The 23,718-nt window shown below is 51.9% G+C and overlaps 3 protein-coding genes across 3 annotated transcripts; 2 read left to right on the top strand and 1 right to left on the bottom strand.

Moving 5' to 3' along the window:
• Positions 1-303: 303 nt before the first annotated feature.
• Positions 304-2,101, top strand: N7510_004547 (MFS transporter; the record flags this gene model as incomplete). The annotated part of the gene is made up of 4 exons (XM_056976473.1): positions 304-619; positions 700-721; positions 780-1,203; positions 1,256-2,101. 4 exons carry the CDS (start codon positions 304-306, stop codon positions 2,099-2,101), a joined length of 1,608 nt encoding a protein of 535 aa, XP_056836429.1.
• A 512-nt stretch (positions 2,102-2,613) lies between these two features.
• On the bottom strand, positions 2,614-21,139 carry nrps1 (uncharacterized protein; the record flags this gene model as incomplete). Its single annotated transcript, XM_056976472.1, has 7 exons — positions 2,614-5,295; positions 5,349-6,964; positions 7,021-7,681; positions 7,742-19,753; positions 19,809-20,111; positions 20,168-20,584; positions 20,636-21,139. 7 exons carry the CDS (start codon positions 21,137-21,139, stop codon positions 2,614-2,616), a joined length of 18,195 nt encoding a protein of 6,064 aa, XP_056836428.1.
• A 930-nt stretch (positions 21,140-22,069) lies between these two features.
• N7510_004545 (uncharacterized protein) lies at positions 22,070-23,393 on the top strand (the record flags this gene model as incomplete). The annotated part of the gene is made up of 2 exons (XM_056976471.1): positions 22,070-22,108; positions 23,064-23,393. The coding sequence occupies 2 exons, from the start codon at positions 22,070-22,072 to the stop codon at positions 23,391-23,393; spliced, it is 369 nt and encodes a 122-aa protein (XP_056836427.1).
• Between the last annotated feature and the right edge of the window lie 325 nt (positions 23,394-23,718).

Raw genomic sequence — 23,718 nt, 5'->3', positions numbered from 1 at the left:
TACGGCGACTAGTTAATAAATAACTGAGCTCCCGCCGGACAAACTCCGCTAGCAAAAAAAAAAAGCCTTGCAAATCCTGCAAAAGTGGCCCTGATTACGACTGTGGCTCTTGCATGACGTCTTGGCTCTCGTATCAGATTTCACGACCGGAGTCTTCGCCGAACGGCTATTTATTTTGCCACAACTTTTTGAGCAGCTAAATTTTCGTCGCGAAACCCTCCTCTTCAAGCTGCGACTGGCCCGTTGCGTGTCCGATGTTGCGCAAGGGACAGAATGGCCGAATTAACCGATCACGACTATCACATGTCGAGCGACGACGACATTGATTCCCACCACAGCAATGGTGTCACCGAGGATGCAGGCGGAGCGACACTAGAAAAGCAAAGCACGGCGGCGTCAGGTCTGTCGGTTTTCGAGCAGCGAGCACAATCAGTAGTGTCCCGCATTCGGAGTCGGGAACCTGGTCAAACGGCGCGATTCACTCATCCTCTAACGCACACCAAGACGACCGCCGATGTGGTGGTTGATTTTGAAGGCCCCGACGATCCGTATAGGCCAGTTAATTGGGGATTTAAGAAGAAGGCCGTGACAACGGTGTTGTATGGGTTGACCACTATGGGTATGTCGCCATGCGATGCGCAGAGCAATTTCAAGCAAAAGACGTCATCAAGCTAACTAGTCACTTCCCAACGATTGCAGGTTCAACGTGGGCGAGCTCAGTGTAAGCTTTCGATCTGCGAAGTTAGCTTGATACAGACAGACTGATCATGAAATTATAGCTTTTCAACCGGTCAGATACAAGTCGCCAACCAATACGGCGTCTCAGTAGAGGTATCGACTTTGGGCACCACATTGCTCTTGTTCGGCTTAGGCTTGGGACCGCTTGTGTGGGCACCTCTATCGGAGGTATATGGGCGCAAACCCGCCGTGCTGGCGCCGTACTTCATTGCGGCTATCTTCTCATTTGGCACCGCAACGGCCAAAGACCTGCAGACGATTATGATAACGCGATTCTTCACTGGCTTTTTCGGCTCAGCCCCCGTCACCAACACTGGAGGTGTTTTGGCCGATATTTGGACGCCTGAGCAGCGCGGCGCTGCCATCGTCGGGTATGCCATGGCTGTCGTTGGCGGGCCTGTCGTGGGTCCGATAGCAGGTGGTGCCATCGTGGAAAGCTTTCTTCGTTGGCGATGGACCGAATACGTTAGTTTCCTGATATCAAGTCCGATTCGCGTCATGCTAACATACTGTCTAGATTACTGGCATCATGATGATGTTCTTTCTGCTCCTTGATATTATCTTCATCGACGAGAGCTACCCGCCCGTGCTCCTAGTCTACAAGGCACGCCGCCTCCGGTTCGAAAGCGGAAACTGGGCTCTTCATGCCCGCCATGAGGAATGGGATGTAACCATGAAAGAGCTGGGCAACAAGTACTTGATACGACCGTTCCAGCTGCTAACCACGCCAATTTGTTTCCTGGTGGCACTGTATGCGTCCTTCGTGTACGGCATTCTGTACCTGAGTCTGGCTGCGTTCCCGATCGTGTTCCAAGAAGTGCGAGGCTGGAACCAGGTGGTTGGTGCCCTGCCATTCCTGGCATATCTAGTCGGCATCCTTATAGGCGCCGTGGTCAACCTCACCAACCAACGCTTCTATATCAAACGATTCAAAGCGAACAACAACCGGCCTGTCCCTGAAGCTCGCTTACCCCCGATGATGCTTGGCTCTGTGCTGTTCGCTGCGGGTATGTTCGTCTTCGGTTGGACCAGCCCTAAACACATTCACTGGATTGCTCCTATCATCGGCGCCGTTATGATGGGCTTCGGTTTCTTCACCATCTTCCAGGCGGCGCTGAATTACCTCATCGATACCTTCCAGGCAGTCTCTGCCAGTGCTATTGCCGCCAATACCTTTTTACGCTCGTTATTCGCCGGATGTTTCCCACTCTTCACCAACGCCATGTTCCACAACCTCGGTGTTCCTTGGGCTGCAAGTATCTTGGGATTTGTCTCTATTGCTCTCATCCCGATCCCTTACCTGTTCTACATCTTCGGAAGACGGATTCGAGCTCGCGGGAAATGGTCACGTCCGTCACTTTAGACTTCGTTTTCGGCAGCAAATTTCCGGATTTCTTAATGTGGTGATGCTGCTCTATTCTTATTTGCTTTTGTTCGCATTAGATAACCAGATACCCTTGGCCCGCCTCGAAATGTTACTGCAAGCCTTTCTGTGGAAACTTCCTTGTACATAGCAATTGATGGCTTGTGTCAGTAGTTAAAAAATAATGTCTATTGTCAATTACAGAACATACACTTTCTACAGCTTCAGGTATTTCGTGGACAGAGTTCTATAGATGCAGATTTCCATTATAATTAAGGAGCATGACAAGGAGAGCGAGAACAAAGAACAGAAAATCATGAAGCACAATAGATGCAAAATATCCAAAAGAAAGTCCAATAAAGCATGCAACAACAAATTAAATCAAATGCGTGTTATGTTTCGAGCAGCAACATAGGGAAATACCAGCGAGCGTCTTCTTTGGTCTTCGTCTCTTCATGAATGCATCCTTTTTTTCTTCTTTTTTTGGGTGGGGATGAGATTCTGCATTTTCATCAAGCCTTAGTTGAGACCATGTTATTCCGACGAGTCAGCTTTTTCGCGATAGTGATTGCCTTCTCCCATGTCTTCTTCTTCTCAGCCCGAGAACCAAGATCTGAGGTTGCGGCCGCGCCAGAAGCATACTCTCCAGGGAAATCTTCCGGATTTCTGGAGTTGTGCAGTGCGAGGACGGCCATCTGGCCAAGGAACGAAGGATGCTCCAAGAGATCCTCCAGGCGAACTTTCAAGCCCTCCTGCTCAAGCAGCCAGGTCAGTTGAGCCATATTGAAAATATCACCACCAAGATCGAAGAATGATGAGTCAAGCTGGAATGCCGTCTGGTGAGCGGGTGGCTTGGATTCAGACTCGGAGGGGGCACCGGGGTTTGTAATACGGCTCGGAAGCACCTGGTGCCACGATCTGGACAGGATGTCTGAGTGGACAAGAAGCTCGGCAATAGAGCGGGACTTGAGATGGGCGCTAAGGAAATGCTCGTCCGTCGGACGGGGCAGATCATCAACGACCTGCGAAGGCACCGAGCGGAGCATGCTGGGAGACGGGAGGGCGGTACTTGGATTGGCGGTAAGAGACTGGGCGATTTCGCAGACCATGTCCAGAACTTTGGACGCAAATGATGGAAGGATGGGTCCCTTTTCAGAGAAGCCCAGTGTCACGTTCAGAGTACGCTCGTCGGCCGGCCGAGAGACCATAGTCAGATCGGCCAAGTTGTCGTTGACACCGACTCCACCCATCTGATACTGAGTATCATCCAGTTGGATAGAACCCTCATAGTCAACATTCTGATGGAAGACGGAGGTGGTGAAGTAGGTCCAGGCAGGCCATTCGGTGCATTGCTTGATGATCTCGCGGAAGCCCAGGCATTCGTATGGCATGTTTGAGACCTGTTGGTCTTGCAGGAAGCGGAAGAGATCAAGGGCTGTCCACTTTTCGTCGAACTTGACGCGCACAGGGATCACATTGACGCAGGGCCCGACGGTGGTTTCAATTCCAGGGACAGTCGCGTTGCGTCCGCTGATTGTGAGGCCAAATACCACATCAGACTGGGCAGACAGCTTGGCAAGAGCGATGGCCCATGCGGCCTGCATCACTGTCGCAACAGTGATATTGCCAAGAGCCATTGGCGGGATCTCAACCGTCTTGTGGATTTCAGTGAAGGAGCCGACATTCTGGAACATGGTCGGGCCCTTTCGGTGGACGATCTCGGTCATCTTCGAACCCGCGAGAAGCTTGGTCCAGTGCTGGTAGTGATTTGGCGTGATGGTACCAGGAAGCTGGCGCATATAGCTCGCGAATGGGGTTACAGGAGGTAGGGGACTGCCTTCGTAACCAAGCTTGATGGCCGACATGATCTTTGACAGACACACTCCGTCGTACTGGGTGTGAGACAGCCGGATGAGGATGCGGTGCTGGTTGCTGCCCTTCTTCTTCACCACATAGAACTGAACATACTGCTCGCCTTCGCGCGGGCCATACTCGCGGTCTCGCTGCTGTAAGGTCATCGTAAATTCATCAAGGCCGCGATCGGTTTCGTAAACAAAAATACTGGGTCGAATTTTGCGCAGGACGACTTGGAAGAACTGGTCGTGGAAGCATACGAAGACAGTTCGGAGAATATCGAACGCATCAACGACCTTCAAGCAGCTCTCGCGCAGACGTCTCAAATCCAGAGGTCCATTCCCTTCCAGGTAGAAATAGTTCAACATCCACCGGGACTTGAAGAGGGTCGCAGTTAGTGACAGAGCCTGGAAGTCATTGACAGGCAGGACGTCGGCGATGCCACCCTTGAAGACACCGATCTTCGGACAAATACCACTTTCAATGGAGTTGTCGTCCACACACTTGGTAGGCTTCAGAATCTCGATGCTCTCCGAAGAAGGTGTGTGTACCAGGGATATGCGGTTGGTGTCAGAGAATGCCTCAGGCTCTTTGGGAGTGGGTTGAAGGTCGACGTTCAACCTTTGCTGAGTGACATTGGCCGCGCGCACTGTGGTAAGCATATCCTCGAAGACCGGGTTGTTGAAAACATCCGCCACCGTCAAAACGAGTCCCTCCTCACGGGCTGCACTAACCATCTTCATAGCCGTGATGCTGTCGCCGCCCAGTTTGAAAAAGCTGTCCTGGTGCCTCACCACGTTGGGGGAAAGCCCAAGCGCCGTGCTCCAAAGACTCCATAGTTTCCTTTCCACATCGGCCGACATCCCATCCTCGCTGGATCGAGAAGTCGCCGAACAAACCCCAGAATCATCTGCTCCTTGAATTCCTGATGCACCATAAGGTGAATCCACTGCATCACTGTAACCAGACAGCCCTTCGGTTTGGATGCCCGGGACCGTCAATTTTCCTTCTCTTAACAATTGTCCAATAATCTCATGCACACGATCGTCAATTATCCTCTGGATGGAATTATTGTCGAGCGCCTGGTCGGATTGCTTGGGCTTTTCACTATACGCAGATTGGGAGTAATCCCATTCGACAGGCTGTTGTTCATGTGGCACTTCGGCATCAAACTTCGATTCCAACATGGTTGCAGATGGCGTCTCAATGAAGCCAGTAAACACTTTGGCAATGGTATCAGTCAAAGATTGTGCTTGCTCATCGGATATAACATCACTCCAGTATCGCAGAAGAATGCCTTCCTGGCCCCTGGCGATCTCAACATTTACAGTGACCGCATACTAGATTCCACGGTCAGTGTTTAAACAGTTCCGGTGAGTAGAAGAACACATACCTCACTAGGATCATGAGCATGCTGCAGGTCGAACGACAAGCCCTTCTCCTTCGAAGCGCCCGCCACCGAGTGGTTCTGGATTGATAAAGTGGTGTTAAAGAGTGATTGGCCCTGCCAGCCAAGCTCATGTTGGATGCTTGCCAATGAGCAGCTCTGGTGTGGTATACTGCGGATATAATCGTCCTGCACCTGCTTGGAGACGTCTACAAGAGTTTGCTGTCTGGAGAACTGAACCCTGCAGCAAAGCATGTTGATGAAAATGCCGACCATGTCCTGAATGCCGTTGACAGGAGCGTCGCGCCCAGCTGACAAGTATCCAAAGCAGACATCGTCAGAGGCAGTGAACTGTCGGAGCACAATGGCCCAAGCGGACAAAGTCAGATTGGCAAGAGTAACCGAGCTCTTTTCGCAGAACTGCAGAAGCTCCGGGAAACGCCGGAAGTTCATAAGCACACCCTTGAGCTCTCGCTTCGACTCGAATCCGGCTGAAGGAGCAATATGGCACGGGCTGACTCCGCCAAGGTACTGTTTCCAGTGACCAAGGGCCTCGCTTTGGTTCCTGGATCTGATGAACTGAATGTAGTCACTAAATTTGGGCCCTTCGCCGTCTGGGAGCCGACGGTCGTAAGCCATCGCCAGATCACGCAGAAGGACATCGACAGAGCCACCATCAATGATGGCATGGTTGATCTCCAGCTTGACTAGAACGCGGCCACTGGATGTCTTGCAGACCGTCAGTTGATGAGAGAGTTTCGATTGGCGCGTAGAGTTCATGTTGCGCAGGGAGATCGAGGTCAGCTTTTCCTCAACCTGGGAATCCGAGCATTCGACTCGAAGAACATTGTCGCTTAATTTGTTGAGAACAAGCTGATCGAATGATCCTCCACTGTAGGTGCTGTCAATGAAGACTGTTCTTAAAACTGGGTGGCGTTCAACAATGGCTTGCCAGGCTTGCACAAGCTTCTCCGCATTCACTTTTCCAGATCGCGGATCCTTGATCTCGAATACCGTGTGGAACATATAGGCGTTGGGGTCGCGTAGTTGGCTCAGTAATAAGCCCTCTTGCATTGGAGAGCAGGGATAAATGTCTTCGACCTGATCCTTGTTCCGAATGCCCAATTTGCGGAAAGTGTTGTTGGTGAGCATCTGAAGCCCATGGTAGTTGATGGGAAGCAGAGGATAGTCACTGAGAGTAGGCTCGGGGGTCGTGCTCTTCAGAGAAAGAAGATCCTTCTCGAGAATCTGCTTGCACTCCATGATCCAATGGCGGATCTTCCCTTCGCGTTGCATGTGACGATTGTAAGTGAATGCAACATTGAGCTTATCCTTGATAACAATGGCAGAAACTTCAAACAGGGCAAATCGAGCCGTCTCAGGTCCCATGTCACCTGCAGTGGCAAAGTCTGAGCTGTCAAATGCGCTGCCATAATGCTGGAACAAGGAGTCGGCACGCTCCAGCTGCTGAAGTCGACCCAGATAGTTAAAGAGGATTTCAAGAGGAACCGGAAATCCAGATGAGTCGGATTGGAGGAGGCTCTTGGCGAAATATGGTCGGCCATTGTCGGCAATCTTGCGTCTGGCGTCCTTGACACGCTTGATCGTGTCGACAATTCCAGCTGTAGTCGGGTGAGAATGAGTTCAATTATGTGCCGATGAGAGGGCAAAAGCTTACCAGACTCAGGCTGTACATGCAGTGGGCACATGGCCGTAAACCAGCCAACGGTTCGCGAAAGGTCAATGCTCGCATCCCATGCCTCCCGGCCATGTCCTTCGTTGTACACGGTTGGAACCTTGCGATCAGTGAATGTGCGACGGAAGGAATGGATAATGGACGACAGCAAAATATCAACCGTATCAGTACGGAAGACACCATGGCAGCCATCGAGAATAAAGTTGGTGACGTCCTCGCTCAGAGTAAAAGACTCCATCTTGATGTGGCCGTAGACGTTTTGCGAGTTATCCATACCCCAGTACTGGAGATCGGGTTGCTCAGGCGTGAAAGGTAAGAAGCTGTCTGCTTCGTATACTTTGCTCCTTTCGAGTTGCATCTTGCACCAGCTCTGGAAAGATAGCGCTTTCTCATCAGGAAGAGACCCGGAGGTAACGAGCTCTTCCAGATCCTGAAGGACAATGCGCCACGACACCATGTCAACACACAGATGGTGAGCAACGAGGAAAAGAATCTGTCCACCACTGCGAAGATTAAAAAGATCTGCTGCTAATATGGGTCCCTTCAAAGGATCCAGGCATGTCTGGCTCTCAGCGATCTTAGAGACCATCTCGCGCGTGTCATTAATAGAGTGAATGCGGAAGCGGTAGGACTCATCAACTTCCTGTACCAATTATAAGCGCAATCCTTCCTGAATGTCGGAGTAACCAATCTTGTCACTTACCGCTGCAGCTTTCTGCTCCCAGATGCCATTGCTAGTCTTACTGAATCGTGCTCGGAACATTGAGTGCTGGCTGGTCACAGCCTTGATCGCACGTCGCAGAACCTCTCCTTCAACCCTGCGAGTGACGCGCACGGTGATGCTCTGGTTAAAGCGAGCAGCGCCCTGGAAGGAGTTCGAGCACTGAAAGTACAGTTTCTGGATTGGTGAAAGACCGAACCCTTCACCTAACCTTTCTTCGCTCTGAGAAACCGGAGCTTTGGTTCCAGCTGCTTTGGAAAGCTCTTTGATCGACCTGCTCTGCAGAATGTCATTGAGGGTCAGCACAAGGCCCTGCTTGCGGGCCCTGGAAATAACGGCCATTCCAGTGATGCTGTCGCCGCCTAAGCTGACGAAAGAGCGATCGACATTGATCTTTTGCAGAGAAATGTTCAAAACTTGCGCAAAGATCTCGCGAATCGTCTTGAGGGAGGTATCCTTCTCCGGTTCCTCCTTCTTTTCACTATGGCCACGCTTCATCCGGTCATAGTCCTGCATAATTCTGTCGTAAGACGCCTCGTCTATGTTCTCAAGCCAGGCAGTGATCTTCTTTCGGTCGAGCTTGCCAGACACAAGCATGGGTAGCTTCTTGATCAGAGCCCATGTCTGCGGAACCATGTAAATTGGCAATTGATTTTCAAGGCTCTTTTGAACATCACTGAGAGCGGCATATGCGTGGCTCTCGAGTTCATCTTCGTCAACAAGCTCACAAGGCTGATCCGAGATGAGATTGTTGTCCGCAACAATCTTGTTGAGAGACATGACAGTAACGAGACGCTGCTGAAGAGGACCGTTCTTGGGAAGGATAACCACAGCATGTCGGACTCGGGGGTCAGAGTAGAGGCGATGTTCGATTTCACCCAGTTCCATACGTTGGCCGTGGAGTTTGACTTGGTGATCCTTGCGACTAATGTAGCCGACTGTGCCATCTTGGTTGTAGTAACAAAGATCACCGGTTAGGTAAATCCTTCGGGGAGACGGCAAGTTTGAGCCAAACTCCTTGATCCAGGTAGGGTTCTCAATGAAGGTTTCGGCAGTTTTTTCTGGGTTTTTGAGATACTCTCTCGCGAGAGCAGGACCTTCAAGCGCAAGCTCGCCAACAGCCCCCAAAGGTGCCAATCGATTGTGGTTGTCGGGATCGACAATCCAAGTCAAGGTGCTGGGAATTCCGTATCCAATGCGCGCAGGGTCCCGATGAGCGGCAACAGTGGTGTCAACGACCGCAAACACGCAGGTTTCCGTGGGGCCATAGCAATTCATGAGATGGGCAGCGTTCGCCCATTTGGTAATCACTTCCTTGGACAGCTTCTCACCACCACACGTGAGAATCTTGAGAGAGGGGACAGACGATGGCTCAACAATGCTGGCAATTGAAGGGGTGAGGAAGGTCCAGTTGACATTCATGCGTCGAATAGCACCAGCAACATCGTTGAGACGTTCGTCCTCGCTGGGTACACAGATGCAACCGCCAAACATCAAGATTGCAAGAACCTCCAGGACTGCGGCGTCGAAGGTCAATGATGCAAACTGGAGGACTCTGGAGGAGGAGTTCATGTGGACCACAGGTCCAAATGCCAAAGCACTGCTGGCAATGTTTTGATGCTCGATGACAATGCCCTTAGCACGACCAGTGCTACCCGATGTGAAAATAGCATACGCCATGTTCGAGGGCGTGACTTGAGAGCGGTTGCGGGTATGCGAATTAAGAGAGCCATATGCCTTGATTGTCTCCTTGCTGATCGGGATCACAGTTTTGACGGCCCGGGTGTAGCGGTTAGTGTATTTTGGCGTGCAGAGAATCATGTTCGCGCTGACCTCCTCAAGGATCTCCTCGTGTCTCGAGGTAGGGTGGGATGGATCCAGGGGCACATATCCACCACCTGCAATCAGGATGCTGATGATGGTGACCATTGCCCAAGCAGACTTGTCAAGGCAAACAGGGACGAAGACTTCGGGGCCGACACCGCGAGAAACGAGGTAGTTCGCAAAAGATGAAGCGAGCTCCCAGAACTCTCTGTACGTAAGCTCGCCATCCCAGGCACACACAGCCTGGGCATTGGGTGTCTCAAAGGCCTTGTCCCGAATGTAATCATGGACACATCGATCGGCTGCTGCGATGTTGCGTCGGTTCCAGCGAGAGATTTCAGCCTTGTCCTGAGGGCTGACAACTTCCAAGTCCCCAAGTTTTCGGGTGGAATCCTTGGGCATTGAGATCAATTGCTTCAGGACGTGGCAAAACTGCTCGCCTAGTCGCTTGGTTTGCCAGCCGTTGATGACAAGCTCATCATGGTGTGCTTTGATGGATATGCTTGATTTCGAGATGCCGCATTCCAGCACAAGTGGGTGGGTATAAAAGTCTTCGCTGGCTTGATAATTCTCATCAATCCAGATTTTGTCATTGAGTTTCCCTTCGTTTGGCTGGATAACCAACAGATTCTGGAAGTTGCAGCCAGTGGACGTGTCGTTGTTGATGGTCCGAATGCGCTGCAAGCCCGAATGCAGGTGCGGAATCATCTCAGTTGTTGACTGGTGCACGTTCTGCAAGTACTGGAGGATGGAAACTGCATTGTCGACCTGAATGCGAGTGGGAACAGTCGTCAAAACAGGGCCAGCAATATCGCCGACGCCAGGGAGATCGATATTTCGACCAGACAGGGTTTCACCAAAGCAGACATCGCCAGCCCCGGTGTGAGTAGCAACCACAATCGCCCAGGCGGCTCGAATAAGGACAGGCAGAGTGAGGTCAATGGTGTTGGGAGGTCGTGAAAACTCCAAGGTGTGGTACTGGGTGTTCCCAGCACGGACAGCATCAGGGACAGAATTCTTGTTACTGGGGAAAACCTCGCTGGAAAGATCGGCAAGATATGACTTCCAAAAGACATCCGACTCGGCCATGTCCTTCTTTGAAAGGTGGTCAATGAACAGGCTGTATGAAGTGGCCTGTCGCTTGCTCTTTGAACCGAGATAGTTCTCTTCGACCTTGCGCCAGATCAAAGGAATGCTCCAGCCATCGTAAAGCGCGTGGTGGACGGACCAGACAAAATACCTGGTAGACGAGGCCTGAGGCTGAACAATGGCGTATTCAGTCAAGGGAGCCCCGTTATGCTTGGGGAGATCAACACTGTCACTCGGAAGTTGATCAAAAGACTTTGCATGTATCCAGGAAATCGGCGAGTCCTTGATGACGACCTGTGTAAAATTCATCGCCTCCGTATGCACAATACGTGTTCGGAGAATGTCCAACTCGGTCACTGTCTGTTGCCAAGCAGCCTTGAATCGCTCGAGGTTCACTCCATCAGCAAGGCGAAACGCTGGCTGGGCAACATAGGCTCCACGGTGCTTAACCGAGAGAGTAAGAAGGCCTTCTTGAACGGCACTGCAGGGATAGATGTCGATAATAGAATCCCGTGGTACCGCGCAGTTGTCGGTGACCTCCTCGAGAAGCTCATCGAGAACAACGGAAGATGGCAACAGTGCGAAAGGTTCAGTGTTAACCTGCGGCTTGATCTCTGGCAAATTGGAAGACACCACACAGCTCTTAGCCATGTCCACCAACTGTGGGAATTTGAAAATGCTGGAGACTGTGAGAGCAATGCCTTCGGCCTGGGCAGCTCCAACAAGATTCATGGCGGAAAGCGAGTCACCACCAAGTGCGAAGAAACTGTCTTCGATAGTAACAGAGCCAGGTTCGAGATCGAGGGTCTTTTCCCAAAGAGCTCGAAGTTTCATTTCGGGTCCTTCGGCTTGCAGCTCCTCCTGTTTTGTGGTAACATTGAAGGTAATGTAGGACTTGAGGGCCTCCTTGGGCAAAGATTGAACCATAGCACGGAGTCTCCTGCGGTCGACCTTTGCTGATGAGGTGAAAGGCAGATTTCGCAAAGGGAAGAAGAGGCGTGGCATCATGCTCTGAGGCAACAAGTCGGGCAGAGAGTTCTTCAAATTTCGAACAACGTCCATGTTGGAGACAGAAATTGGTAGAAGCAATGGGTCAGCACCAGGAATTGTGGGAGCAAACTGATCGGTGCTGCCACCGTGGAAGGAGCCTGCGTCGTGGATTGTGAAAAAGGCTGCAAGGCCCTTAGCCACGGTTCGTTCTTGAGGCACGACAACATCGACAGCGACTTGAGAGCCCTCTGGGAGGCAACGAACACACTGATGTTCGATTTCTTCGAGCTCAATACGCTGGCCGTTGAATTTGATCTGAGTGTCCTTCCGAGAGATGAAAGCGAGGGTTCCATCGCTGTTGTAACGAACAAGATCTCCGGTGCGGTACATACGATCACTTCGCTTGAACAGACTCTGGAGGCCACTATGACGATTCCAGACAGGATCTTGAATGAAGGCTTCCTTGGTTTTCTGCTCGTTGCCGAGATACTCTCGCGCAATGTTGCTCCCCTCCAAAAGCATCTCACCAACTGCGCCCACAGGAAGAAGCCGGTTGTAGTTGTTGGGGTCAACGATCCAAACTCTGCAGTTTGCAGCAGTGCCAATGGATGTAGGATCGTTATTGATACGTTTGCCATCCCAGTCAACCTTAACACCGGTCGTGGCAACGACAGTGGCTTCGGAGGGACCGTAAGCATTGATAACAAATCTGTCGTGCCAGCGGTCGATGTGGTTTGCTGGCATTTTCTCGCCTCCCGTGATGATGGTCTTGAGGGTCGGCACATTCTTGGGTTCCAAAGTGTTGACAATGGCAGGAGGTGCGGCCATATAGTTTGCTTCCATACGTCGAATGGCGCCTCCCAGATTGTTCATGCGCTCCTCTTCACTTGGAACACAGACGCAACCTCCAGTCATCAGGGTGATCATGATTTCCAAGATGCTCACGTCAAAGGTGTAGTTCGAGAATTGCAATGCGCGAGTTCCGGAGCTCATGTGCAGAGCATCAATCATAGCAACTGCAGTGGTACTGAGAGCAAGGTGTTCCACCACTGTCGCCTTCGGCTTTCCGGTGGTTCCCGAAGTAAAGATGGCATAGGCGGCGTTGAAGGGGGTGGGCCGTTTGCCGGGCAATGCCAGTGGAGAATCAGGAACCTGAGACAGAGCGGGTTGGGAAACAGCGATTGCTTTCTTGCAAAGCTTTGACATCCGAGTTTGGATAGAAGAAGAGCACAAGACAAGATCCGCATCGATTTCCTCAATCAAGACTTGAAGTCTTGCGTCGGGATGAGCAGGGTCAATAGAGACAAACGCGCCACCAGCCTTGAGGACGGCAAGTTGAGCAACAATAGCCCAGGCTGACTTCTCGAAACACAATACAACAAAGACTTCAGGTTTGACTCCAAGGCCGGACAGATGACGTGCCAGACGACTGGAGACAATCTCAAGCTGCCCATATGTAAAGTTCTTGTCCCAGGAGCAGACGGCTTCAGAGCGAGGATGGAGAAGGGCTTGTTGCTGAATGAGTTCGTCGGCACACTTTTCGAATCGCGGGGGTGAAATAGCATTCCATTCGCGAACCTGGCGGCAAGATCGCTCTGGAAACAAATCAAGATCTCCAATTGCACGATCGCGAGGGTTTGAAGAGACGAGGTCGTCGAGTATGTGATCAAATGCATCGATGACATGGCTGACTTGTTTGCTGGACAAAATATCGGAAGAGTAGTTGAAGTGAATTTGAGCAAACGAATTCGAGACTTCAGCTTCGACTGCGAGCTGATAGGTACTGCTGGTCGGTGTTTCTGCAGGGCTGCCATTCGACAGGTAAGATGCCTTGTGGAACTTGAAGAGGGTGTTCAGAAGAGCTCCATCCGCAAGGCCAAGTTGGTGAATGACGATGCCGAGATCAACAAAGTTTTGGATGCACTTTTCAGAGTCTGTCTTGACTCGCTGCAAGGTTTCCTCAACTCTTCGATCGTTGTTCAAGAGAAGCCGGCAAGCGACAATGGCAGAGCAATCAAGCGCCTCGGCGTCGTTGGAATCAGAGGCAAGGTAAGCAAAGCAAACATCGTCGCAGCCGGTGTAGCAACGGAGAACCATGCCCCAAGCAAATTGGAGGAGGGTCGCAACATCAACGCCTGCCATCTTGCTGAAGGCATGCAGTTTTCCAGTCTGTTTGTTGAGTGTGCGAGTCGAGCGGCCCTCATCAATCAGTTCGCGCGACAAGGACGGGAAGTGGCACGGCTCAGCATCGGCAAGATATTCCTTCCAGAAAGCAACATTGCCCTCGGATAGCGTTGGGTGTCGAGAGCCCTGGTCTGTCGAATTCGAGCTGGTCCAATGTTTGATATCAAACAATCCGAGAACGTTAGTGGGCAATCCGTGAATCTCGGTTTGCAGAGCCTGTAAGTTCAGCTTTCCAAAAGTGGTCAGGGGAAGAGATGAGATTGGAATATAGATACTCGGGACCTTGTTCGTTGGAAGATTGGCAGTCAGGTGCGCATGTATATTGACAATTGCAGTTTGCATGTGTGGAGCAGAGTGTTGAATTACCGAACGATCACCGAATGTCGTCGAGATTTCGTCAGTGGAGATCACAAAGGCAGCAAGGCTTTCCGTAACACCGGCATCGCGGTGGAAAGTGATGCGTTCCAAAATGCATGTCGCCTTCGATTCCTTGAAGGAGTCAATGTAGTCTTGGGTCTGGGAACAATCGACTGGCAGGGATAGCCCGACAACGTTGCTCTTCCGGCTGACGTAGATCAAAGATCCATCGGAGTTGTAGCGAACAAGGTCTCCCGTTTTGAAAAACCAGCGCTTTCCGTCCAGGTTGTCATCTAGCTGATCCATGCTAGAAAGCCACAATGGGTTCTCAAAGAAGTCTTTCGGGGTGGTGGCATCAAGTTCGAGATAGCCTCGAGCGAGAACGGGCCCTTCAATGACCAATTCGCCGACGGAACCGATGGGAACAAGAGAGTGATGATTCTCCGGATCAACAACCCATGAGACACACGACATAGCACATCCAATCTCCCGGGCCTCAGACGAGTTCGCCAGGTGTGGGGTGTGCAGAGAGGCAGAAGAAGTCTCTGCCGTGCCATACAGAGTATGCAACTGCAGATCATCGGTATTCCACTGGCTAAGGATAGCACTTGTAGGAGCTTCACCAATAAGAGCAAGAGTGCGCAGGCCGGGAACATCCTTGGGAGAGACAAGGGCCGCAACAGTCGGCGTGAAACTGGCGACATTGGCATGGAGCACATTAATCGCGGAAGACAGGTTAAATGGCTCAATGTCAGCCGGGATGCAAACACAGCCTCCATGAATAAAGGTACCAAAAACCTCCAGAAGGAACATGTCAGATGTGTGAGCAGCAAACTGAAGGGTCCTGGAGGCATCTGAAAGTCGCAATTTCGCAGCGAAGCCTTCGGCTCTTGTCATGATTGTTGAATGCTCCAGTACAAGACCTCTGGAACGGCGAGAGAAACCAGCCGTAAAAGCGACATATGCGGCATCTGAAGGAGTGGCGGCGGAAAACATGGGCTCATCAGTGAGATACTCCAGGAGAGACTCGCTCACAGGGATGACATATGGGATGAGGTCTTCAAGGATTTGAGCTTTCTCGGGGGATGCAAGCGCAACCTGAACCACATTATCAAGAACCCATTGGTTAATCAGAGCCGTAGTTTGAGCAGACTCGACGGGAATACAGCCACCGCCGGTTTTCATAATGGCCAGGACTGAAACTATGTTCCAGACAGACTTCTCGAAGCAGATAGGTATCAGACTGCCGGGACCAACACCAAAGGTAACGAGATAGCTTGCAAGGCGGGAGGAAAACTGATCCAGTTTGGAGTAAGTAAGACTACCATCCCAGGCAGTAACAGCCAAAGCATCGGGTCTCCTCTTGACCATCTCTTGAACAGTCCGGTGGGCACACTTGTCGATGGCTTGCGGCATCTTGCTGTTCCAGGAGAGAATCTGGTCTTTATTAATATCGCTGAGAATGTCTAGCTTGCGGATCTCCTTGTCGGCATTGTCCATGATGTTCTCGAGACAGCGAAGGTAAATGCTAGCGATGTTTGCAGCCTGGGCATCTGAGAGATTGGTAGTCCAGTAGTTAAGATCAATGCGGGCCTGGGTATCCATGGCCTCAATGTTAATGAAGACCGGAAACTCAGCCGGGTCGTGAATGGAGCCAACTTCAACACACTCGATGTCGCTGCTCACAGCATCCTTGGCACTGGGCAATCTGCGATAGGAGACGCCGGAGTTGAAGAGATTGGTGTCGGAAAGCTTGAGGGCATGCTGGATGTCGATGAGCGAGGTTTGACGAAACGGAAGACTCTCCATGTAGTCGTTCTGAATCTGCTGGAGGATGTCGCTGAGTATGGAGTTTCCAGTCATTTTCATGCGGCAAGCCATCAAGTTGATGACAGGACCGACCACCCATTGAATACCATCGACAGCAACGTCTCGCAAAGATGCCATGTAGCTGAAGCAGACGTCATCAGAGCCACAGAAAGAGCGCAGAGTGAGACCCCATGCCGCGTTGAACACGTTGGAGAGCGTGATTCCCTTCTTTTCACAAACAGATTGAAGTTGAGCTAGAGATTCAAAGTTGACAGGAATTGACCGAAGGCTCTTGAATGACTTCTCGCCATCAGTCAGGACCGGGAAATGGCAAGGTTTAGCATCAGACAAATACCCACGCCAGTAGTTGATACTGGCCTCCCTTGGTGCATTTTGAAGATAACGGATGTAGTCTTTGAACAAGGGTTTAGGGCTTTCTCCAAGTCTTCCAACGTATGCCAACTGCAAATCTCGAAGGATAATGGAAATCGAGTTACCATCCATGGCGGCATGACTTAGCTCAATGCGGCAGAAGAGCTTTCCGGTAGAGGTCTGGCAAAGAGTGAAACGGTATGCCGGGCGAAGCTCACGGTAATTCTTAGGCTCCTGTCTGTCGAAGGTGGCGAGCACATCGCTCTCTCCGGAGGACTGCAAAAAGACCGGTGTTGCATCATACTTCTTGAGCACAACCTGGCAGAAGGGGTCGCGATGAGTGAGATTCTCTGCAAAAATGGTCCGGAACATGGCATGGTGAGAGACAACTTGCTCCCAGGCATTCACCAATCTGTCAAGGTTGGGCACACTCGATCCACAGCCTCTGATCTCAAAAGTGTCATGAACAGCGTAGTAGGAGCTGTCCCGAGTTTGCCCGAGCAAGATACCCTGCTGCAAACGAGAGCAAGGGTAGATGTCCTCGACGAGATCTAGAGAGTTAATGCCCATGGCCGGAAGTTTTTCAGAAACCAGCTTCTCGAGACTATCATAAGTCAACGACAGCATTGGGAAGGAACTCAAAGTCACACGGGGCGACAGGGACTGCAAGTGCTCGGAAAGAGACACAAGCAATTGTTGGCAGGTAGAAACCCAGCGATGAATTTGGTTCTGGTGCTGCATAAATCGATTGAAAGAGAAGGTAAATCGGAGTCGCCCAGCTACTACCATGGCAGAGATCTCAAAGAGACCGAATCGTGGAGTGTCACGACCAAAGTCTGCGGAGCCTCCTCCTTGCCCTGTCTCACCTGCCATCTGGTCGACAAGTTGGAAAAGACCGTCCTTCCGCTGCAGGTCACGGTGTTGGCCGACGTAGTTGAAGGACATTTCAAAGGGATGCGGGTGGCGGGCTTCCTCTTTTCCGTCACTAGGCAGGACTCTACTGGCAAAATCGGCACGACCGTTGTCCGAAACACGACGCCGGAGGTCCTTGACTTGGATGAGTGTTTCGACGGGGCTGTTGGGTTTGAAGTCGGAGACGAAGATGGGGTGAAGGATGGTGAACCAGCCGACAGTGTGCGAGATATCGATTGACGAGTCCCAAACTTCTCTGCCGTGCCCCTCGTTGTAGATCACAGGCAGAGCGCGGTCGGTAAAAGACTGGCCAAAGGAGTGAAGCATCGCCGCCAGAAACAAATCGATGGGCTCGGTCTCGAGGGCTTTATGGCACTCCAGCAGGATGGAAGTGGTGTGGACTTCGTCGATTTCGAAAGATGCGCAATCCACATCACCGTACGTGGTTTGGTGTTTCTCCAATCCCCAGTAGGCGAAATCTGCAGCAGGAAGCGAATCAGTCGCTACCTTCTTTTCGGTGATCATGGCTTTGCTGTGTTCGACTTGCAAACGACACCATGTCTGGAAAGGCAAAGACCCATCTTTACTGGGAGACTTGTTGGGATTGAGCACCAGATCTTCCAGGTCTTCAAGGATAATTCTCCATGAGACGATATCGACAACCAAATGGTGGGCGGTCATCGACAACACCCAATCCCGGTCTTGGAGATTAAAGTAGTCGACCGCAAGCAAAGGTCCAGAGAAGCAGTTAATGCACGATTGGCTGTCCGCAACCAAGGGTTTGACATCATCCATGCTGGAGACAATGTGAGTACGCCATCGATATGAATTTTTGATGTCGCTGGTGATTCTTTGCTTCGAGGCAGTTGCAAATCCGGAATCGTCAAAGCGAGCGCGCAGCATAGAATGACGTGAGACAAGGGTTTCGACGGCTTGGCGAAGATTCCACTCATCGATTGCCCTGCTCAAACGCGTGAGGATGCCCTGATTGAAATGTCCCTGTCCTTCTTTGCGAACACCAAAGTGAAGTATTTGGATTGGCGACAGGTCGAACGGTTCGTCCACAGATTCATGGTAAGTAGTAGCATGGTTGACGGCTTTAGCGCGAGAGGCGAGGTCTCGAATCGACTTGCTGCGGAGGACTTCTTGCACAGAAAGCCCGACTCCACGCTTTTTGCACAAGCCGACACATGTCATCGCGGCGATGGAGTCACCACCAAGCCCAAGGAAGCTCTCGTCCAAGCTGAGCTGCTGTTGCGGGATGTTGAGAACGCGACTGTAGACGGCGGCTAACACCTCTTCTGTCTCGCTCGTAGGTTTTGATGTCACTTGCTGCCGGATGGTGACTGCTTGGTGGTTCTGCACATCCGGGTCCTCCTCCATATCAGCGACCCAGTTCGCGATTCCTTTGCGATCCAATTTACCGGAGGGGAGCAAAGGCAAAGCTTGGACGCACAGCCAGACCGCAGGGACCATATAAGTAGGAAGTCGCGCTGACAATCGCTCTCGAAGACCGGGGACCAGCCTAGCCTTTTTCAAGGACGAGACAAGTCGCAGAGGTTCCAGGTCCGACTCAGATTGATCGGCTAGAAGGCCAGCAGAGGAGACAACGGCTGCCAATCTCCCCTTGGAAAACCCAGACTTGGGGAAGAAGACGGAGCAATGGGTAACGTGGGGATCGGTGCTGAGCTGGTTCTCAATCTCGCCCAGTTCAATTCGTTGGCCGTGAACTTTGACCTGTGTATCTTTGCGGCCGATGTAGTTGAGCGAGCCCGTGTCGGAATTGTAGCGGACGAGATCGCCGGTCTTGTAGAAACGACGATTCGAGTCACCGCCAGCGTCAAATTTAGTCCAAGCTGGGTCGTAGATAAAAGATTCGTTCGTCTGTTGCGGGTTGTTGATGTAGCACCGAGCGAGGGTCGGTCCTTCGAGAAGCAGCTCACCAGGGCAGCCGATGGGGACCAGTTCGTCATGATCATCCGGGTTCACCAGCCAAGCCCGCACTCCAACTGGCAAACCAATATCTTTGCAATCGGTGTCTGGTGTGACATTTGAATTAAGCACGGACGCCACGGCGGCTTCCGTAGGACCATAGCCATTGACCAGTTTTATTTTGGACCACGTCGTCAGCTGGGACTGCGACATTGCCTCCCCGGCCAAAACAAGGCTCTTCAGCCCTGGAACACTGTCAATTTCCACAAAGCCAATGAACGAAGGCGTAAAGCATGCTTGGTTGACTCTCATATCGTTGATGGCCCCTACGATGTCGTTCAACCGGGCCTCTTCACTAGGGATACAGACGCATGCCCCGTGGATCAAGGGAGTGATCGACTCGGCCAAGCTCGCGTCAAAAGTGTGCGCAGCGAACTGTAACGAGCGCGTGTCACGATAAATTTGCAGTCCAGCAGCATGCACCATGGCACTGGACAGGAATGCACGGTGCTCCAACAGTGTGCCCTGCACTCGATCAGCATCCACTTTAATTAACTTCCTAGGGCAATTAAAAACGTACCTTGGGCTCGCCCGTGGATCCGGAAGTGAACAGCACATAGGCTGCATTCTGGCTGGTGACACCCGACGCATCATCCACATTGTCCGCAGGCGGGGACAGCCCATCCAGCGTCTCGGCGCACAAGGGAATCACCGTTTTGGCGACGGACTTGAGAAGCTGCGCACGAGGCTGCGAGCACAGAAGAATAGAGGCCTGCACGGCGCTGACCAGACGTTGCAGGCGGGAAGTCGGGTGTGTTGCGTCAAGCGGAACAAAGGCGCCGCCGGCCTTCATCACGCCAAGCATTGCGACGACGTTCCATTTCTGGGCGGTCAGCGATCTATACAAAAAGGTTAAACAAGCACACTTCACAAACTCACCGATTTATCAAAACACAACGCCACGCGGGTTTCGGGTCCTACCCCCTGCATGCGCAGATGGCAGGCAAGTTTCGAGGCGACATGATCCAGCTCGCGGTAGCTCAGGCTTCCGTCCCAGGCGCAAACAGCCTCTCTCTCAGGGCCGGCGAGCGCCTGTTCGTGGATCACGTCGTGGATGCACCGGTCGTGCAGCGTAAGAGTGGTAGAGTTCCATTTGCAGATGCGCTGCCAGTCATTCTCCGAAAACAAATTAAGCTGGCTAATAGCGGTGTCCTCGGACGAAAGGACTTTGGCGAGCATCTGCTCGAAGATGTTGGCAACACTCTTCATGTGTTCCCCCGACATGTCTCCGTTACGCCACTCAAGGAAGATGCTAATGTCCCCACTCAACACCTTCACATGAAGACGGACTTGGCACTGCGTAGAGTTAGCACTCGCACAAAGAAAAGGACGTGTTTCGCAACCCACCTCGTCGGGCAGAGCGGTTGCCAGAATTGGGGGCGATGGAGGAGAGGTCTCCAACGCCTGATTGTATGTGCGCAGCATCAGGATGGTGTTGAAAGGAAGATATCCATCAGAGCTGCCCTCCAGTCTTTCAGATCCATTGAGCTGCATGTCGAATCCATCCTGCCTGCGCACTTTATCTACAATGGCGGTGATGGAGTCGTTCTCGTCAACTGCTAGCCGAACCACCGACAAGCTGGCGCCGCTCGACTGCTGTACAGGGTTTTGGGAGCGAGCGTCGCCTTCGATGTGCTGGTAGCCGAAGCAGATATCCTCGGAGCGGATATAGTAGTGTAAGACCAGGGCCCAAGTGGCTCGCAACAGCGAGCTCAGACGGCCCTCGTGCGATGCGATTAATAATTGCGCATGCTGAGAAGGCGTCGGTCTCGTCTTCATCGAGACCGGGCGTTTAGGCCCGGCAGACGCGGAGGCGAATCGAGGGAGATAGCACTGAGAGGATTGAGCCATGGTGTCTAAGGGGTGCGTCTTTACCTGCGGTACTCGATGAAGAGAGGGCCTCTATTAGGGATGGGAGGGTGAAAAGAAGAAAAAAAGAGGTTAATCTTCAATACAGGAGCACCCGCGGAACCGGATGTCTAGGTTATTTTAAAAGAAGGGCGTTTTTTCAAATAATTATTTTTTAGCCACAGTAGTTACGCCATCGGCCATCAGGGCTACATTACAGACTGCATGGCCATGCTCCAGCTCGTTCACGAACCGCCGCTCCGTACGGAGTACACAGTAATACGATTTGACCGTGCGGCCAAGTCCCCGATAGGAGGGAGTCAGTTACTGGCGAAATTCAGGATACTCCATGTATCTTCCTTGCATGGGTTCAGATCTCGATTAGGAAGGGTTGGAGCGCAGAGTACGCTGGGTGGATCAGGCCCTCTAGCCCCTGTGGAGCCAAGTCAGGTAGGCAAAATAGCCCTAGATGAGAGCCCCAGCCCCCCCCCCCCTATGCAAACCACTGCCCAAGGAACGAACAAGGAAAAAAAAAAAGTATAAAAAAGCAAGTATGCAGGGGCATGGTCTTGATCTGTCGAGAACTACGCTCGGCTTCTTTTCTTTCCAAGCGAGATCGGATTCGTCTGCAATTTCCCGATCCAGAGCCATGGGATGCTGTCTCGAACGTGGTTCAGGCAAGGTGGATGCCAGTCTGTCAACATGGTGCGCGTTCGCCACTGGGTGCATCCTGGGATGCGCAGCTTGCACGCGAAATTGACTTCGCCATTCGCCAGGTGCGGCCGTGCTGATGCTGATGCTGGTGGCAGTTGGAGAGCAGGTGCATTAAGCAGGATGGGGATGGAGGAGCAGGGGGTGCACCATGTTCGAGAATCTCACGAGATCTGAGGTTTTTTTCGGTTTGTTACACCGAGTGAAACTGAGTCTGCACACATGGCTCTCCATCTCCACCTGTGGTTCGAGGCGGTTGCAGTGAGTGGCTGCGGATTGCACAGGATGCAGGGCCCTGGAGCAGCAGCAAGGTTGCCAACCGAGGATGATTTACCGCACCGATGAGGAACTAACAGTATGGGCAAGTCGGCTGCGAGGGTGATGCAATGAGGATCTCCCTGGTGATCCCGTTCAGACTGTTCAGACTGTTTATGATTACATTTGTCTCGGATATCCTAGATTATTGCGCTGTTGTCTGAGAGACGGTGCTGCACTCTGCGCTCTGTCTGACTAGTTTGTGGAGAATAATTACAAATTCCGCTGGTTCATTCACCCCTTTCTGACAGTCGAAGAGTCCACAGATCGGTTCCATCAACGGCCGAGAAAATAGCATCGGAATAAAACCTGCCTAAGCCAAGCCATTATTGAGCGGAATGGAGAATTTGACGGTGAAAGTGGATGCGACTGACGCCTCCAGCCAATAGTTCTGAGAACGTCGCACAAACAGTAGGCTTGGGAGTGCGCTCCAACTGGATGGCTCACGCAGATCCAATGCTGCAAGGGCGTCGAGGGATGAGCGCGGGTCGATCCGACCTGTCGTTCTTGGAAGAATCGATTCCCAGGACTCTGTGCTTGCTTACTCTCAGCCGTGAAGTAAAAGAAATTTAATAATAGGGATAATAATATGAAAATTGTTGGCAGCCTCGAGTCTAAGATACAATGTTGTTATTCCCGATTCGGGGCAAATCTGACTACTGCACCTGAAAGTGGACCGACTGGCTTACTGTCGCATCCAGCCAACATTCCACGCGCCAAAAACATGGTTCGCAACGAAGAATGCTGTGCTGTGCGCCGCAGTCCATGTGGTCGCCTTTTTTCCCCTTCTTTTCTTTTTGCTTACTCGCTTTCGCCGCGCGTTGATTACGAAATCTTGAATTTGACGTTCTGGAACGTCGATGAAGTCATGGCAATGTGACAATTGCGATTTTAGCCTCAGCGCGATCTCGGGCTAGGCCCAATCTTGGGCCGGAAGATCGTACCGGCTGATTTTCAGCCATATGGCGGGTCTCCCGGGCTTGTCGAGAGCCGGGGCCACATCTACTGTTTGGCGGCAAGGACTGCGGCGCCATCTGATCGGAAGAGTGGCCCCGAGAATAGCGGTGGATCATTTACTAAGGGAAACTTTTTTAGGCGAGGAACTAAAGTTCTCACGGCCACTCGGGTGGCTCGTCAGGGAGCCACAAAAGGGGTGGATCATGAAGCGACTGCGCCGGTTGGCGGCCGTGCCGTCGTTAGCGGCCGCCAGCGAAGAGCAAAAATAAACTGACAAGCCATTGTTCATGTTAGGGTCCACACGGCGTCCGCTTTGACAGGTCACTTCCGGCTCGCGTCGATCTTCATACTGGACATCATACTCTGTCTATGTGCTATTTTCTTATCCCCAATCTCCTGGAGAATAATGCATCCCCGGTTGACTTGGGGCAAATTATGTAAATGTTGGAAAACCCGAGTCTCCTAAGGTGAATGTGAGAAACGCGCGATCAACCACCCTTGGCCGCAAACCTAACAATCCTTGTCGATATGCAGGCGCCACTTTGGCCAGGGCTATTCGTCAGGCGTAGGTACAGAGCTCGATCATGCATATTGACTCT

The sequence above is a fragment of the Penicillium lagena genome (assembly GCF_028827675.1).
Source record: "Penicillium lagena strain IBT 129212 chromosome Unknown utg000002l_segment0_segment0, whole genome shotgun sequence".
Classification (NCBI taxonomy): domain Eukaryota; kingdom Fungi; phylum Ascomycota; class Eurotiomycetes; order Eurotiales; family Aspergillaceae; genus Penicillium; species Penicillium lagena.
Note: the sequence above shows the minus strand (reverse complement) of the source record. Positions and strands in the feature narration are given on the sequence as shown.